Raw genomic sequence first — 15,708 nt, 5'->3', positions numbered from 1 at the left:
AATCTTGGATGTAGGTCCTTGCCTTTCTATAACTTGGAATACTTCTTTCTAGCCCCTTCTTGCCTGTAAGGTTTCTTTTGAGAAATCAGCTGATAGTGTAATGGGAACTCCTTTGTAGGTAAGTGTCTCCTTTTGTCTTGCTGCTTTTAAGATTCTCTCCTTATCTTTAATCTTGGCTAATGTAATTATGATGTGCCTTGGTGTGTTCCTCCTTGGGTACAACTTCTTTGGGACTCTCTAAGTTCCTGGACTGCCTGGAAGTCTATTTCCTTTGCCAGATTGGGGATGTTCTCTTTTGTTATTTTTTCAATTAAGTTTTCAATTTGTTGCTCTTCCTCTTCTTCTTCTGGCACCCCTATGATTCGGATGTTGGAACATTTAAAGTTGTCCCAGAGGTTCCTAAGCCTCTCCTTATTTTTTTGAATTCTTGTTTCTTCATTCTATTCTGGTTGAATGTTTATTTCTTCCTTTTGCTCCAAATCATTGATTTGAGTCCCGGTTTCCTTCCCTTCACTGTTGGTTCCCTGTGTATTTTTCTTTATTTCACTTTACATAGCCTTCCCTTTTTCCTCTATTCTGTGACCATACTCAACCATTTCTGTGAGCATCCTGATCACCAGTGTTTTGAACTGTGCATCTGATAGGTTACCTATCTCTTAATCACTTAGTTCTATTTTTGGAATTTTTATCTGTTCTTTCATTGGGGCCATATTTCTTTATGTCAACATAGGTATTTGTTGTAAGGGGTGGAGCCTTTAGTATTTGCCAGGGAAGGGCAACCCACATCTTTGTGTTGTGGAGCTGTATGTGGGGAAGGGTTCAGGGAGGGAACAATGCTGCTTGCTTGGCTCTCACTCTCCTTCAGTCAATTTCCCTGATAACCACATGCAAAGTGGGCACTTCTGGTGCTGATTCCTGGTGGGTGAGTTTGTGTACATTCTAGGACCCTGTGCATCTCTTCAACTAACTCTCCCGTAAGGCTCAGAGTTTCTCCTACTGCTGCAACTCACACAAATTTTTACAACCAGAGGTTTTGAGGCTTTCTTTTCCCACGCTGGACACCTGCGTGTGTCTTGGTCTCCAGTTGTTCCTCTCAGTTTATCTGCATGCAAATGTGGGACTGCCCAGTCCTCCAGCTGCTTCTTTGCCACACACCCTCCTGCCCCAGCTGCCTATCTCTGCCCCTCCTACCAGTCTGGATGAATGTTTCTTCTTTAACTCCTTGGTTGTCAGACTCCCATACGCTTTGATTTTCTGTCAGTTCTGGTTATTTTTTGTTTTTAAATTTGTTGTTGTCCTTGTTTTGGTTGTGTGAGAAGGCAAAGCATGTCTACCTATGCCTTTGCCTTGGCCAGAAGTCTAAACCTTTCTTGATTATGACAGCTACAACCCTATCTTTCTCTTTCTTTTCTTAGCTAAGCTCCTATGTTTTTCATTTAAATTCTATTTATTTACCTTTTCAAAAGACAACATTTCATGAATCAAAATTCAAAAAGGTATACAGTACAAGTGCTCTCTCCCACCCTGACTTGCAAATACTGTTTCTCTTCTCTGAGCAAACACTTTCTTGTGCTGTTTTTAGAGAAAAGTATATACATATACAAGCAAATATGTATTTTTCTTTTCTGTAAAACTGTTAGTATATTCTTTTGATTCTTGCTTTTTTTTCACTTAAAAATATATCTTGGTCCTGGCCAGTATGGCTCAGTTGGTTGGAACAACCTCCAATAGGGGAAAGGTTACAGGTTCCTTCCTGGTCAGGGCGTAGACCTAGGTTGCAGGTTCGATTCCTAGTCCAGCCATAGCCAATTGCTGGTCTGGCAGCTCGGACATCTGGGCATGAATTGGAGGCAACTGACTGATGTTCTCTCTCTCTCTTCTCTCTCTAAAAGCAATGAAAAACAATGTCCTCAATTGAGGATAATATGTGTATCTTGGAAGTCTTTTCATATCAGTACTTAAACAATTTCCTCATTGAAAAGCAAATGCCAAGATGGGATTAGACATGGAGACTTATCAGAGGAAATGCCTGTGAGGGAGAAAATGCCCAGAGCTGGAGGGACCATCAGATCATGGTGCTGATCTGACCCCTCTGAAGGAGAGAAGGCAGGAAGGAGGGTTGGGTAGGTAATGACTCAGGCTGCAACATAATTCTAAGAAAGTTTCAGGTTAGCTTGAGCCTGGGGAGTCCTTAAGCCAAAGTCACCCATCAGAGGAATCCTACACTTGGCAGGAATAGATCTGCCTTAATATCCTGCCATGCTCAATCCAGCCTGGGAGCAGCCCATGGGGAGTGTGGCCTCACTGCAAATGCAGTGATAGATCCAGAGCTTAGAAGCTGGAGCCTCCCTGAAGGAAGGAGATCTGAAAGGCATATTTTACAGACCTCATATTATTTTTAGGGCTGAATAATAACTCATTCATGGATATGCCATAATTTATGTATTCAGTCCCCCTGCAATGAAATTTTCTGTTGTTTCCAGTCCTTTCCTATTAGAAACAATGCTCAGTGAATAACCTTGAATTATATCATCTTGCACATGTGGGGAATATTACACATTGGGCTTCTGGGGAAGCAGATCCTGAGATGGAGATTAATGTGCAATCAGTTCATTACAGTGTTAATAAACTGAGATGAATAACTCTGGAGGGGAAAGGAAGAAAGCAGGATGGGGGAGATTGAGAAGGTGGTCTGCAATGCATACTCAGTGATGGCCTCAGTCAACCCCACAGGGAATTCTGAAGATTGGATGACCCATTAGAGTTGTCCTGAAGTGAAGCTTTTATATCTCCGTATTAAGCAGTCACTGAATCTAGGACAGCGATTTTAAAACAGTGTGCTGCAAGAATTTTTAAAACAAGCAACACCTGACTATTAAGTTAGGGGGCAATCTCTTTTCCCTGAGATTGTCAAATAAAAAATGACAACAACCAACACAACAATAGCTGTCTGGTATAAGTGAACCAAAATTATACCTATTTTTTTTGTCAGATTGGCAAAAAATATATATTTTTTGGTGTGCTGCAGAATTTTAGTAATTAGTTTACGTGTTCCAGGAGATGATAAGGGTTGAAAATTGCTGCCATAGGAAAATGGCATGACCTAGGTGAAGTGGCTGTTCAGCCAAAGCAGTTCCTGAAGGAGGCTGACAGTTTAAGGTCGTCTTTAGCAGCATTTCCAGCAGTTTGGGGGTATACACCCTTCAGTCCTGAAGGGGGTTCTGGGAGGCCACATCACAGCTTTCACAGCTTCCACCACTAGGAATGTAATTGTAGGATAGTACTATGTAATTTTATTTTATTTTTAAAGAGATTTTATTTATTTTTAGAGAGAGGGGAAGGGAGAGACAACAAGAAGGAGAGAAACATCAATGTGTGGTTGTCTCTCATGTTTCCCCTACTGGGGACGTGGCCTGCAACCCAGGCATGTGCCCTGACTGGGAATTGAACCGGCGACACTTTGGTTTGCAGCCCATGCTCAATTCTCTGAGCTATACCAGCCAGGGCTGGATAGTACTATGTAATTTTAATAGATGTTGCTAAGATCAAAATCTAATATGTACATTGGTACATGTTTTTCAAATATATACTTCCCTGAGCAACATAGGAGAGTGTCTGTTTCCCATATCCCTTATAACACAGGGTGTGGTCAGATTAAAAAAAAATTTAGTTAAACTTTTCATAATCTATATTTGATCTTTTACTAATTATTTGTCCACTTTCCATTTACTTCCAAGTACATATTCATTAAGACCTGGCTCTATAATTTACTGGTTGTTTCAGTTTATTACAATGTAAAATAGGAATACTACAGCAGACTTTATAGGGATATTTTGAGGATTTAATAAATGCAAAGCCTCTATTTAAAAATAGCAGCCAACCAAAAAATAATCTCCACACCCTACCTTGATTATACACCGATGATTTCCAAATCTATACATGTAGACCATACTTTCTATTGGCAGGTAAAAATATTCATCTGCTTAATTGTTATTTCTATCTTAATGCTCCACAGGCATTTCAAATTCAACATTTCCCAACCAAACTCATTATCTATCTTTCAAAATTTGCTCCTATTCCTTTGTTTCCTATTTTGTTAAAGTAAAAAAACCTTGAAGTCATCTTGGATTATTCTCTTCCTCTTAATCCCCCATATTTTATTAATCACCAGATCTTGTTGAATTTGATTCATAAATAATTCTGGTATCTGCCTTTTTCTCGTAATCAGCACTGCCACTCCATGGTTCAGATTCTAGCATTTTACAAGCATTAATGCAATAGCTTTTCTACTGTTCTTACCTTCCTCCAACCTATCCCTGACACTGTTGTCAGAAGCATTTTTTGAATACACAACACTTTATATATTACTCCTTAGCTCAAAAGTCTTCAGTGGCTTCCTTTTGCCTACAGAATGATGAAATCTAAAACTTCTGCTTGATATATATAACAAGAATATATAATCTTCATAATTTGACCTTTGGTTATCTGTCCAGTCTCTTCTTAGCCATCTCCTTCCCCTGCCTTAATCTGTAATATTCAAGTCACTTGTATTTCTCAGAATATATCCTGTTCTTTCATGGTATACATACATGCCAGTTCTGCCTGAAATAATTCTTTGCTCCCTATGTCCCAACTTGGCCTTCAAATAAGGTTCTTTACATTTTGGCTCAAACCTACATTCTTTGTGAAGCCTACCCAGAGTCCTCAAGTAGTTCTCCTATATCTACCATTGTCATGGTACCCTCAGCTTATTTTTGTTGGTATGTTTATTCTTCAATAGGTTTTAGTTCCTTGACAGAAAAAGATCAGTTTTCAACAGGTATCTCCAACATTTATCATAGTGCCTGGAAATAAGAGAAACTCAGATATTTCTCGATTTACTTCAAGATCTGAGGAAGTTTCACAGGGAACCTACTGCTGTGGTAGATAAACCATCCTTCTTCTTCCCCTCTCTAGTTGTCCAGGTTTTTTACAGAACCTAGCAGGCAGGTCACTATTCACTTTCCTTACCACTTCAAGTAGACTTGACCATTCCCTTCTTTGTGTTTTCACTGAATGTAGTATATAAGTCCCATCCTAGCAGCAATCATGTTTAAGACTGTATCCCAAGCACCTGACATGTTATGCACAAAATAATGAAATGAGTCAGGGTTCACCTTGATGAAAGAGCCTTTCTTAAACATTCTAGGAGAACGTCACCATTTTGCATACACCGTAGAAAAACTTTACAATCCAAGTAAAGTAATTTTTTTTTTAAACATTGCATCTCCCAAGCTCTTTAATTGTCCTCAGAGAGATGACCCAAGCTTGGCTATGGAGACCTCAAATGCTGAGACCATGACTAGAAGGCCAGGAAATGGATGATTGGCTGCTAGGGCTCAGAAGTTACATGTTCTTCTCAGGTCGACACTAGAACTAGGAAAGAGCTGAATGTTCAGTTTTTGAAAAACGGTTTTTGCATCGTCAAGAAAAAAGATTAACCTATCAGGAAGAACTCAGCACATTCAATTACCAATCAAGAGCGGGAAAGAAGCCAAAGCCTGGGGATACCCACACACACCAACTAGGATGTCATTCTCTTGTCCCGGCCAATGAGCAGTTGGACAGGGGGCGGGGCAGCAGGCGGACCAATTGCCACAAAAAACATTCTGCAGCACAACTGTTTTAACCACAGTCCTCGCCTCTCAAACCATTGGAACAAACTCCAGGACAAGGCGTTTGTTTAAATCATCGCCCGGGGACAGTTACAGTGAAGTCCCTTCCTCATACTAAAACAAGGGCTTTCTTTTCACCAGTTCCCACGGACTCGCAGAAAGAACTGCAACTTTGCGCTTTCTACCTTCACAGGAACTGGCAGTCCAGCTTTACCTGAGGGGGCGGGACGGTCCCAGTACGCAAGCGTGCATGTCTTGTTAGGGGCGAGGCTGTAGCAACTCAATGCGACCTGGGAACTGTATTTTTTCTAGCAGTGAAACTAAGTACTGCTGGGGCCGCTAGAACTACATTGCCCAAGAGCCTCTGCGACCCAGGGGAGGGAGGACTAGTTCGTTAATGAGCTCGAGGAAGCCTCGGTGCGGCCCACCAGGTTCCAAAACAAGGAAATGAAGGGGGGAGGCGGGACTGGGGTTGTCTGCGGGAGCTACTGCCGTCCCCGCGGTGGAGGAGAGGAGGAGGAGGTGGAGGAGGTGGCTGCCGTGACCGCCGAGGAGTCCCTAGCTGAAGGCAGACCGCGAGGCAGCGGGCGGCGCGCGCGCGCGCACCCGACAAGCGGCTGTTGGAGAAGTGGAGCGGCGGTCGCGGGGGGAGGAGGAGGAGGGACTGAGCTGCGGCCCCCGCGTCCCGGTGCCTCTATGGGGGAAGCAGACAATGGATTATGATTTCAAGGCGAAGCTGGCGGCGGAGCGGGAGCGGGTGGAGGATTTGTTTGAGTACGAAGGGTGCAAAGTGGGACGCGGCACCTACGGGCACGTCTACAAGGCGAGGCGGAAAGATGGGTAAGAGCAGGGGCGGGGGAGTAGGCTTGCTCGGGTCCTCGCCCTGCCCGCCACCGCGCGGGATGGGTGGGTCGGAGCCGGCCGGGCCGTGCCGGGGGAGCGAGGCGGAGGTGGTCGCAGAGCGGCGTCCCGGGGCGGACTCTTAGGGACGCGGGTTCTGCCAGTCCCCGCGCGGCCCCGGCGCGCCCCTGGAACTCTCCCGGCGCAGCTTATGGGGGGGGGGTGCGTCGGTCCAGTCCCGGAGGAAGCTCTCCGCCAGCACGGAGCTGGCGGCGGGACGCGAGTTGGGACCTTGGGTGGAGGTGGAGTAGTGGGGTCTGGTCTCCTGGGGAGACGCGGAGGGCTGGGCGAGCTCCGCCGAGGAGTTGTCGCTCCGGCCCTGGGCTTGTGACGGTCGTTGTGGAACTTCCAATCGGCTGAGCTCCTCCCGGGGGCGGCGGTTTGAAACCTCAAGGAGGAGCCCGTCGGAGCGCCGGCGGCTCAGCCAGCCTCGTGGGTGTGACCCTCTGGGAGCCTCCGCCCTTGGGACCGTCTGCCCGTGGGCCCCTCAGAGCAGCCTCGCCCGTCCCTGTGGGGTACCCGGCGATTTCTCGACTCCTCCCCCGATCTCGCTTTCTCACATCTGGGTTCCACACCTTCCTTCGAGTGTAGGACCGCCCGAGGACCGCCTGAGAGGTTAACCGCGTTTTGCCCGCTGAATGTAAGAGTTCGTCTAGTTCTCTGGTAACTCATTTTCCCCACCACGGATGTTCTTAAGTCCTCCCCTCCATTCTCTGCCGGACGACTGCGCGCTGGGGTTTATCGAGCGCCTAGATTATCCAGAACGGAATGCGGAATGATACAGCTCTGGGCCCGAACCTTTGTTTTCCTGGTGGTTCAGGGAGAACCGGAGGAAGCCCTAGGAGGCCCATTAGGAAGCCCTTACGATTGTTCTGCGGGGAGAAGGCTAGCTGGGTCCTGTATTGAGAGCCCCTCTCCGAGTCTCGGAGGGTCTGCGGGCTGGCGCTGCGGGACAGGTGGAGCCAGCTCCCCGCCTGCGAGAGGTGGGTTTAAGCCAATCTTCTCGTCACTGCCCATCCTGGCAGGAATTCCCTCCCCCCAGAGTGAGGGCTCTTAGGAACATCTACCTGTCCCCCTTAGATTGTTAAAGCTGGTCAAACTATATAGCAGAGAGTTTTTAGGATCTTAGCGGAACATTTGGGAATAACCTGAATGGCAGTCACAATGACATTAGTAAGTTTGAAGTGCTGCTTATGCTGAGCATCCTGTTATAATTGATATGGTTGACTCACGGACTCTGGGAGCAAAGTAGGTAGTGTGTATGTGTGCTGGTTTCATACAGGAAATGAAAAAGCACACTTTATAAACTGCTTTATCATAAAACGTGAAAATTACAAGATACTATACAATTGTGAATAAAATTTTCTTTTGTTGTAACTGAGCGAGCCCCATAGTATTCAGTTCTTAGTAAATCTTTTAGAAATTCTTTTAATTGTCAAGTGTCCTTGAATGAATATTTTGGAATGTGAGATACTGTGATTAAGTTGTATCAATATTTTGTTTTTGGATTATCCACTCGTTATACTGGTGTTCCTGTGGGACTCTTAATCAGATAAATTTGGGGAAAGCACATCTAATTTTCCTAATTGGACTTTGGCGTTACAAAACAAATCAGATGTGCTGTTTTTTCATACTCTTCATGCTAACTTTGTACTCATGCTGATATGTAAGTACTTGATCTGGAATTTGAACCAGAGTTTTTGTTTTTTTTTGTAAAATAGGCGACTTTTGAGAAAAGTTAAAAATTCTGCTTCTGAATTATATTTGAATAGCACGGGTCGCAACAAAAACCAGATAATTTATTTCCTACTTCTATTCTTTTAAAATATTTTCCCCTCTAATAAAGTTCCTAATCCGAATACACTTCCTTCTTGAGTGAAATTTGTTGGACTAGAATTAAGAGAAATTCTCTAGTTTGTGTATCTTCAAAATATTACGTTTTAAAGAAAACTTTCAGGATCTGAAAGCATTAGTTTTCAATCACTATATTACATGAAAAATCAAAGTAAAGGGTTTTTTTTTTTTAATCTTGGGCCAAGGGTCTAATTGAGATTGAGGACTAAACACCCTCATCTCTTGTGACTTGTAGCAGGATTAGTTTGATCTTCATTGATAACAGCAATTTGAAAGAAAAAAAATGTTTAGAGATGGTTCTAAACTGTTATATCGATTTGCATAATAAAGGATTTTACACTCTGATCATGGTAAATTACAGCTTAGTTCTTTCCAGAATTTATTTTGGTTAACTCAGAAAAATGTATAACTCTATTTCAGGGAGCAGGAAAAATCACAAGGGTACCTTAAAGGGAAACTGTTCCAATGTGTGTGTAGTGTAGTATACCATACAACCAAGAAGTTTTTCAGGTCTTTAGAAGAAATACTGGAAGAAATAATGTAACAAAACATCATTAGAAAACCCTCTACTTATAGTTTAATTTACAATTTACAAAACTTTAAACTGTTGTTTCCTTTGAAATATATAACTGTAACTTAGGCTACATTAATTATGCTACATAAAATAACAGACTGGAAAATGCAAGACTTATATCTGGGTTTTTCACCTTTAAATGTTATTTGTTCCATCTTTTTGTTATGAAGAGAGTCTTGACCCAACTATCCTTAAAAAAAAAAAAAAAATCAGGCTCAAGTTATTCTTGAAGATAAACAAGTTTAGACTGTTTCTAGACTTTTTAGTATGAGAAGAATTTGTAGTACCGTTTTTGTTTAAATATTAGTAAAAAGTCACACGTACCAGTTTATGGTTACAAATCTCGAGACAGTATTTCTCAAGTTTGAAACATTTTTTTTTGTTTTGATTAATAAAGGAATATTGTTAAAAAGTTCTTTGTCAGTACAAGATTCAGACAAACATGATTCCATAGGCTAGTATTATGTCTGAAAACTTGTACCCAACAATACTACTATTCAACTTTGGAGACATTCATTTAGTCTTTTGAACCATTCCAATAAAAAGAATGTTCCTTTTTGGAGATGATTTTGAAAGATACTTAGTAATTGAAAGTGAAATGGCTGACAGAGAAGTCAGAGTTTCAGTTTTGCCTTAGGGTTTTGGATGAGTAGGTGACTATATGTCTTAATGTGTATCATGAAATCTTTCACAAATGTAGGTAAATAATAGATGACAAGTATTTGTCAGTTTTTGATGGATTTTTCACATTCGGTTGGTAGTTAAATAAAGAGACCATGGTATTTGTTTCTCTTTTGGAGATTTCCTAAAGATTAAAATGTATCAGTATGACCGTAGCTTTTTAGAACTTTCAAGGGTTTTAGGTCATATAGTCTTAATTCCTCTTTTTTACAAATGAGAAAACCAAAGCCTTTAGACCACAGGTGGCAAACACAAGGCTCACATGTCGAATCGGACCCTCCACCTTGTTTTATCCGGCCCAGCACCTTGTTTCTACCCGGCGGCAGCGCCAAGCTCCTTGCCCCTAGTTAAGGAGTAGTTACATTTCTACAGTCCTAAAATTACATTCGGCCCTTTGAAGGCAACTGCAAGGCCGATGTGGTCCCCTGTGAAAATGAGTTTGACACCCCTGCTTTAGAACTTAGTTGTCACGCCCAGAGTCTCACAGCAAAGACAAGGCTGAAATCCAGATCTAATTCTGAGTTACTGTATTTCTAATGTCTTTTCCATGCTAATACCATGGGAGGAAAACCGAAAAGGCCTTCAGTTTTGACAGTCTTACTGTATAGGCTTTTTCCACTCAAAGAATAGATCTTTACCAAAAAATACGGGAAAAGGAAAATAATCACATATGAAGGACATTTTTAACAAGTAGGCACGCAGGCCTGTGGATTCTGCCACATGTAGCTGCTCTCTTTACCTGGTTTCTCTTCATCTTCACTGCCATTACTGGTGGCCGTCTTCTGATTTTTGCACAGTAGTGATTGGTCTCAGTCTTCCCTCACTGCTGTCCCAGGGCAAAGTTGCTGCCAGTGTTATTTTCCTACAAAATAAAATCAATCATGTCATATCTCTTACTGGGAAAACTGTCCATTCTCTTTGGCTCATGTAATCACATCGGATTTTTTTTTAATATTTTATTTATTTATTTAATTTTAGAGAGAGGGGAAGGGAAGGAGAAAGAGAGGGAGAGAAACTTCAATGTGTGGTTGCCTCTTACATGGCCCCCACTGAGGACCTGGCCCGCAACCCAGGCATGTGCCCTGACTGGGAATTGAACCAGCAACACTTTGGTTCGCAGCCTGTGCTCAATCCACTGAGCTATACTAGCCAGGGCATCACATTGGATCTTAATTCCTTGGTTTGGCATGTAGAAGTCATGGCATTCAGCTCCTCAAGTCGTTAGTCTTTACAGTCTTCACTCTTGCTACCAACTACCTTCTTTTTTCCAGTGTGTTCAAGCCGTATGTTTCATAGCATTGACCTCATATTTTTTAGGACTTGCTAAGTCCCTTTCATGTCTAATTTTCTTTTTTCTGCATTCAAATTAGAATGGTGTTGCTCTGCCATTCCTCTCTTTCTTCTGCCTCTCAACCCTATAGATCTGGCACACTCCTGCGTGTACTTCGATACCCAATTCAAGTAGCTTTGTTTCTAGAAGTCTTCCCTTATTCACCTAGTGTACTCATTAGGTGTGCTTCTGCCCCTCTTTGTTCTTTTGTGTGTAATATCATTGTAAGTGACATTAATCTGCCCCTTAAACTACTAGCTACGAATGTGAGATCATCATTCTATTTCCTGTGCCTTGTACAGGGTTGGGCATATAATGCATGCTCAAAATTTTCATTTCATTAAAAAAATCCTAAATTGGTAAACGTACTTCACTGATATTTTTAGTAATTGTTTTTGAAAGTCTGAAATATAATGATGTTTCACAAGTTAAGTGGTTAAATGTAAACATTTCTATAGCACTAACTAGGTCTAGTGTAATTTTTTCTAAGAAATGTGCTTTTCAAGACTGTCGAAACATTTCTTCTAATAGATCAGTGAAGAATATAGGTGATTTTTTTTGAATTATGAAGCACTTTTTTGGTCTTTCAGGCCAGCATTCAAACATTTAAGGATTTTTTGATATCATGGATATATGTTACAAATTAAGTATCTTTAGCAATTAGCAAATCAAGTAGACATTGGTTTATGTTTAATTGGTTCTTCATTTTTGCAGTGCAAGCCTTCAAAACCTTATTTTTGAGGCCCAAGGGAAATGTTCTTTTCAATGAAATCAAGCAGTTGTTGACAAACTTTTTCTGTTTGTCAACTGCAGTTTGTCAACTGCAACTTTTTCTAAATACTACGTATTTTAGGCTTCGTGGGCCATACCACCTAGGTTTCAATTACTTGAATCTGCTGTTGCAGTGCCAGAGTATCCATAGATAATATGTAAACAAATACATTAGAATGGATGTGTTTTGTAAATAGTACTTTATTTATGAGAACAGGTGGTGGGGCTGTAGTGTGCCAACCCTTAGACTAGAGCAGTGATGTCCAGTAGAACTTCCTGCAATGATGAAAAAGGTCTGTCCAGTACGGTAGCCTGTAGCCATGTGTGCCTCAAGAAACTTGATTAGTGTGCCTGAGGAACTGGCTAGTGCTGTAACATTGGACTGCACAGGTTTAGAGGTTTTGGAATGAGTGGTTTAGCAGCACATAATTCTCAAATCCATGAAGTGACCTTGTAATAAAAATGTATGAATGACTGTGGACAAATGAAATAGGAAGGATGCTCGTGTCTTTTCTTTCAAGTTATAGGTGAAATTTTGAGGATGAAATAGTTTGCTAAGGCAAACCAATATTAGAACTGAAAAACTCAATTTGTGAATGGAAGCAAGGATATTTGATTACTTTTTCAAAAAAGTATTTTGTAAAAAAACAAAAATGGAGTGTGTGTTTAGTAAGTAATAAGTGTATGTGCATAAAAAGATATATAATACAATGTCAGCCTTCCCTTTGCCACCTTTTTCCCTTTCTAGAAGCAACTATTGGTTTCCTTTTCAGAGAGATTTTCTTGGGGGTTGTGTGTTTAATGATAAATGATAGTACACTTTTTCTCTATATTCTTTAATCTTAAACATAACTTGAAGATTATTACATATCTTATGTACTGAGATGCCTAGTTCCTTTTAATCGTTTCATTATATTCTGTTGAATTTATTTATCCCTCTTGATGGACATTTAGGCCATCTCCAGTCTTTTGCTAGTACTAACACTGCAGTGAATATCCTAGTAGGTACATTATAGCTGTAAGTTAAATTCCTGGAAGCTTCTAATCTTCAGAAGTAATGGCTTGAAGTGATTTGTTAATATGGTGCTGTATGAAATATAAATTTCTAAAGACTAGAGAGGGAGCTGAAAATAAGGAAGAGAAATATTACAGCTTTAAAAATAATTGTTAATACTTAATGAGCTGTAATCATTAGTTTGCAATAGGAAGTGCAAATTACTGATTTAACAGCATGAGAAAGGCATGTCTCCAAGTTTTATGTAGGAAAAAAGGAGACAGAATTCTGGGAAGGTTTTTGATGAATTCAGAATTTTTTCTTTAATGTACTATATTTTTAAACTGGATATACTGAATTAAAAAAATTAACATGTGATGTTAAACTGTGTTTGTTTTGCAAAATGCTCCAGTAGTGCAGTGAAGGTTAAGTATCAATGTAGAGGACTTAGACAATCCATTAGAATTTGAAATTTTGTTGGTGGTTAAACAATTAGAGTCAGAATATTTGGCTAAGGTGTTTTTAAAGACCAACTTTTTCCGTATCTTGTTATGTTGTGACTATGTAATGTTAATGTTGCTTTTGGATTCCAACGCAAAGGAACAAGACACTTGCTTTTCAGAGAGCATTTGAATATTTTGAAGAACTAGCATGACTGTGCCTTTAAAAACAGGTAGTTTTTGCAATCTAGAATCATAAAGAGGTAGCCGACAAAGCTATTTAAAGATTTTTGACCATTTATAAATAGCTGATAGTCCAACAGTTCCTGTAATAGCTGTTTTGAGCATGCATTGTGCAGGATAAAAGAGAGTCTCAAGAGAGACCACAGGATGTAATTCAGGATTACAAGTATGCAGCAGTAGTTTTTATTGAGGGTTTGAGTTCTTATGCAGAAGTCAGCAATGGACCAAAGAGAAATAAAAACCTGCAAAATCCTCAAATAATTGCTGTTCTTTTAAAATGTTTTAAATTTCTAATATATGAAGTCTTTCTAAAGGAAAAACACACCTTCTTTATAGAGGCTTTAAACCCGCTGTGTATTTTCTATTTAATAGTATTATTTTGATGAGACTTTGTGGTTGATGATCTCAATTACCAGGCTGAATGTGATTAAGAGGTGGATTTTATTACCAAGTAGGCCAGCTACCCTTGTTTTGTCTGTGACCATAGACCAAAACCCTACCATGGCAAACTGTTTAGCAGACATTTGTAGATATTTACATTTGGACAGAAAGGTAAGTCCATGGCTATTGGAAAAATGAGGCAAACTTTTGGCTTTATAGGGTGGGTTAATTGCCTGTCATTTTCGTTAGGACTGTTGAATAAGCTCACTCATAACAGTACCAAGCAATTTGAGGCACAAAGTATGTTACTTTTTACAAAAGTTACTTTTCTCTTCCCCTTTCCGTTTTGCAGTGTAATTATTATAGTTTCATTTTAAGAGTGACTTAAACACTGAGTTAATCCTATTGTTTTGGATTTAGGTGGGAATTAAAATATATATTGACCTTTCTTTTGAAAAGTTATATAGAGTGTGGGGCAAAAATAGGTTTACAGTTGTGAGTATGTGAAACACAGTTTATTCTTGTATTATTTATTAATTATTGTATTATTTTCCATATGAACAACTGTAAACCTCCTTTTGCCCCATCTTGAATGTAATATGAGCTTGTGTAACTTAGAAAACCAGACTTATTATTAAGTTCACAGCAGTTTTTAAATTCTTAGAGTATATTTGTATCAAAGTGGAAATATTTTTATCATATTAAATTTTGCTAACTAAATAATAGTTGGCACATGATTAAGAAAATCTCCCAACAATACAATTGTACTTAAAAGGACAAGTAAAGGCCTTCCTACTGTCCACCCCCAAGCCCCCTTCACTTCTCAGAGGAAACTGGTGTTAACTGTTTCAAGGTTTTACTGATACTTAGCATTGAAACTTCAAGTGACACAATGTATAATTGTTTCTTCATTTATCAATTCTATGTAGTTTCTGTTAACTTTCCATTGGAAAAGCTGAGCAATTTTCTGAAATGTCACTACCTTTTATTTTCCCTTTTCCCATATTACCTTTGTTATTTTTAACTTTTTATAGTGAATACTTTTATGACTTTAAATTATAAACTTAAATTTATTTTTCTTGACTTATCAAGATATTATATGTGGCTTTCCTCATATGAATGTTAAAGAAACATTCTTTTGCTCTTATTTTCTCAGTCTCCTGATTTTTAAAGTGTAATTTTTATAGCATCTGGGTTTATTCATTGCTTTTTTCTATGGATTGATTCTAAAAAGTGAACATTGGATACCATTCAAAAACCTTAAACTATTATGCTTATGAAATTTATTTATTGCTAAATGAATTAGTGTATTGAGACCCATAGAGAAGGAAGTGTAATCTTGCGTATTAAATAAGTGCTTCTTGAAATAATCTAGGTATTAAGGCCTGATGGGCCTTTTTCATTTATTTTGCTGTTTCTTCAAGTCTTCTGGGTCATACTCAGCTAATAGTATTTCTTAATATCCCGTGTGTGCTTTTTGTTGGATTCCTCTTTTGTTTTTTTTTTATTTTGTTTAATTGAGGACATCTTTTTGAGAGCTTTTTCATATAGGATGTGTAGATTTTCTGAGTTCTTGTGTCTCATAATGTATTTTGTCCTCATACTTGAATAATAGTTTGGTGGAATATAGAATTTTATATTAAGAATAAATATTTTTTCTCAGAACCCAATGCTATTTTCATTTCTTCTGGTATTTTTTTGTTGTTTATGGGAATTTTTTGGGGGGGGCAGGGAAGCTTGTTTTCTTTGCAATCTCAGGATTTTTCACTATATGCATGCATTCTAAAATTTCACCAATCTGTCTAGCAAATTTTTTAAAAATACATTTTTTAAAAGAAATTATCTGGTTTTGTCTCCTGGCTTTTACAGATTATTTATTTTTTTCA

The 15,708-nt window shown here is 39.6% G+C and overlaps 1 protein-coding gene across 2 annotated transcripts in view; it reads left to right on the top strand.

Moving 5' to 3' along the window:
• Positions 1-6,114: 6,114 nt before the first annotated feature.
• The window catches only part of CDK19 (cyclin dependent kinase 19), a 146,349-nt gene continuing 136,755 nt past the window's right edge, over positions 6,115-15,708 (top strand). Inside the window, exon 1 of one of the 2 annotated variants that reach the window (XM_024551808.3) lies at positions 6,115-6,494. In XM_024551808.3, the coding sequence (XP_024407576.1) occupies positions 6,367-6,494 (128 nt within the window). In that variant the 5' untranslated portion in view covers positions 6,115-6,366. The remainder of the gene's footprint in view (positions 6,495-15,708) is intronic. The other variant, XM_045188678.3, reaches the window with a different exon arrangement.

Source organism: Desmodus rotundus, chromosome 11 (genome assembly GCF_022682495.2).
Source record: "Desmodus rotundus isolate HL8 chromosome 11, HLdesRot8A.1, whole genome shotgun sequence".
NCBI lineage: Eukaryota > Metazoa > Chordata > Mammalia > Chiroptera > Phyllostomidae > Desmodus > Desmodus rotundus.
The sequence above is the reverse complement of the archived record's forward strand: the minus strand, read 5'-3'. Positions and strand labels throughout refer to the sequence as shown.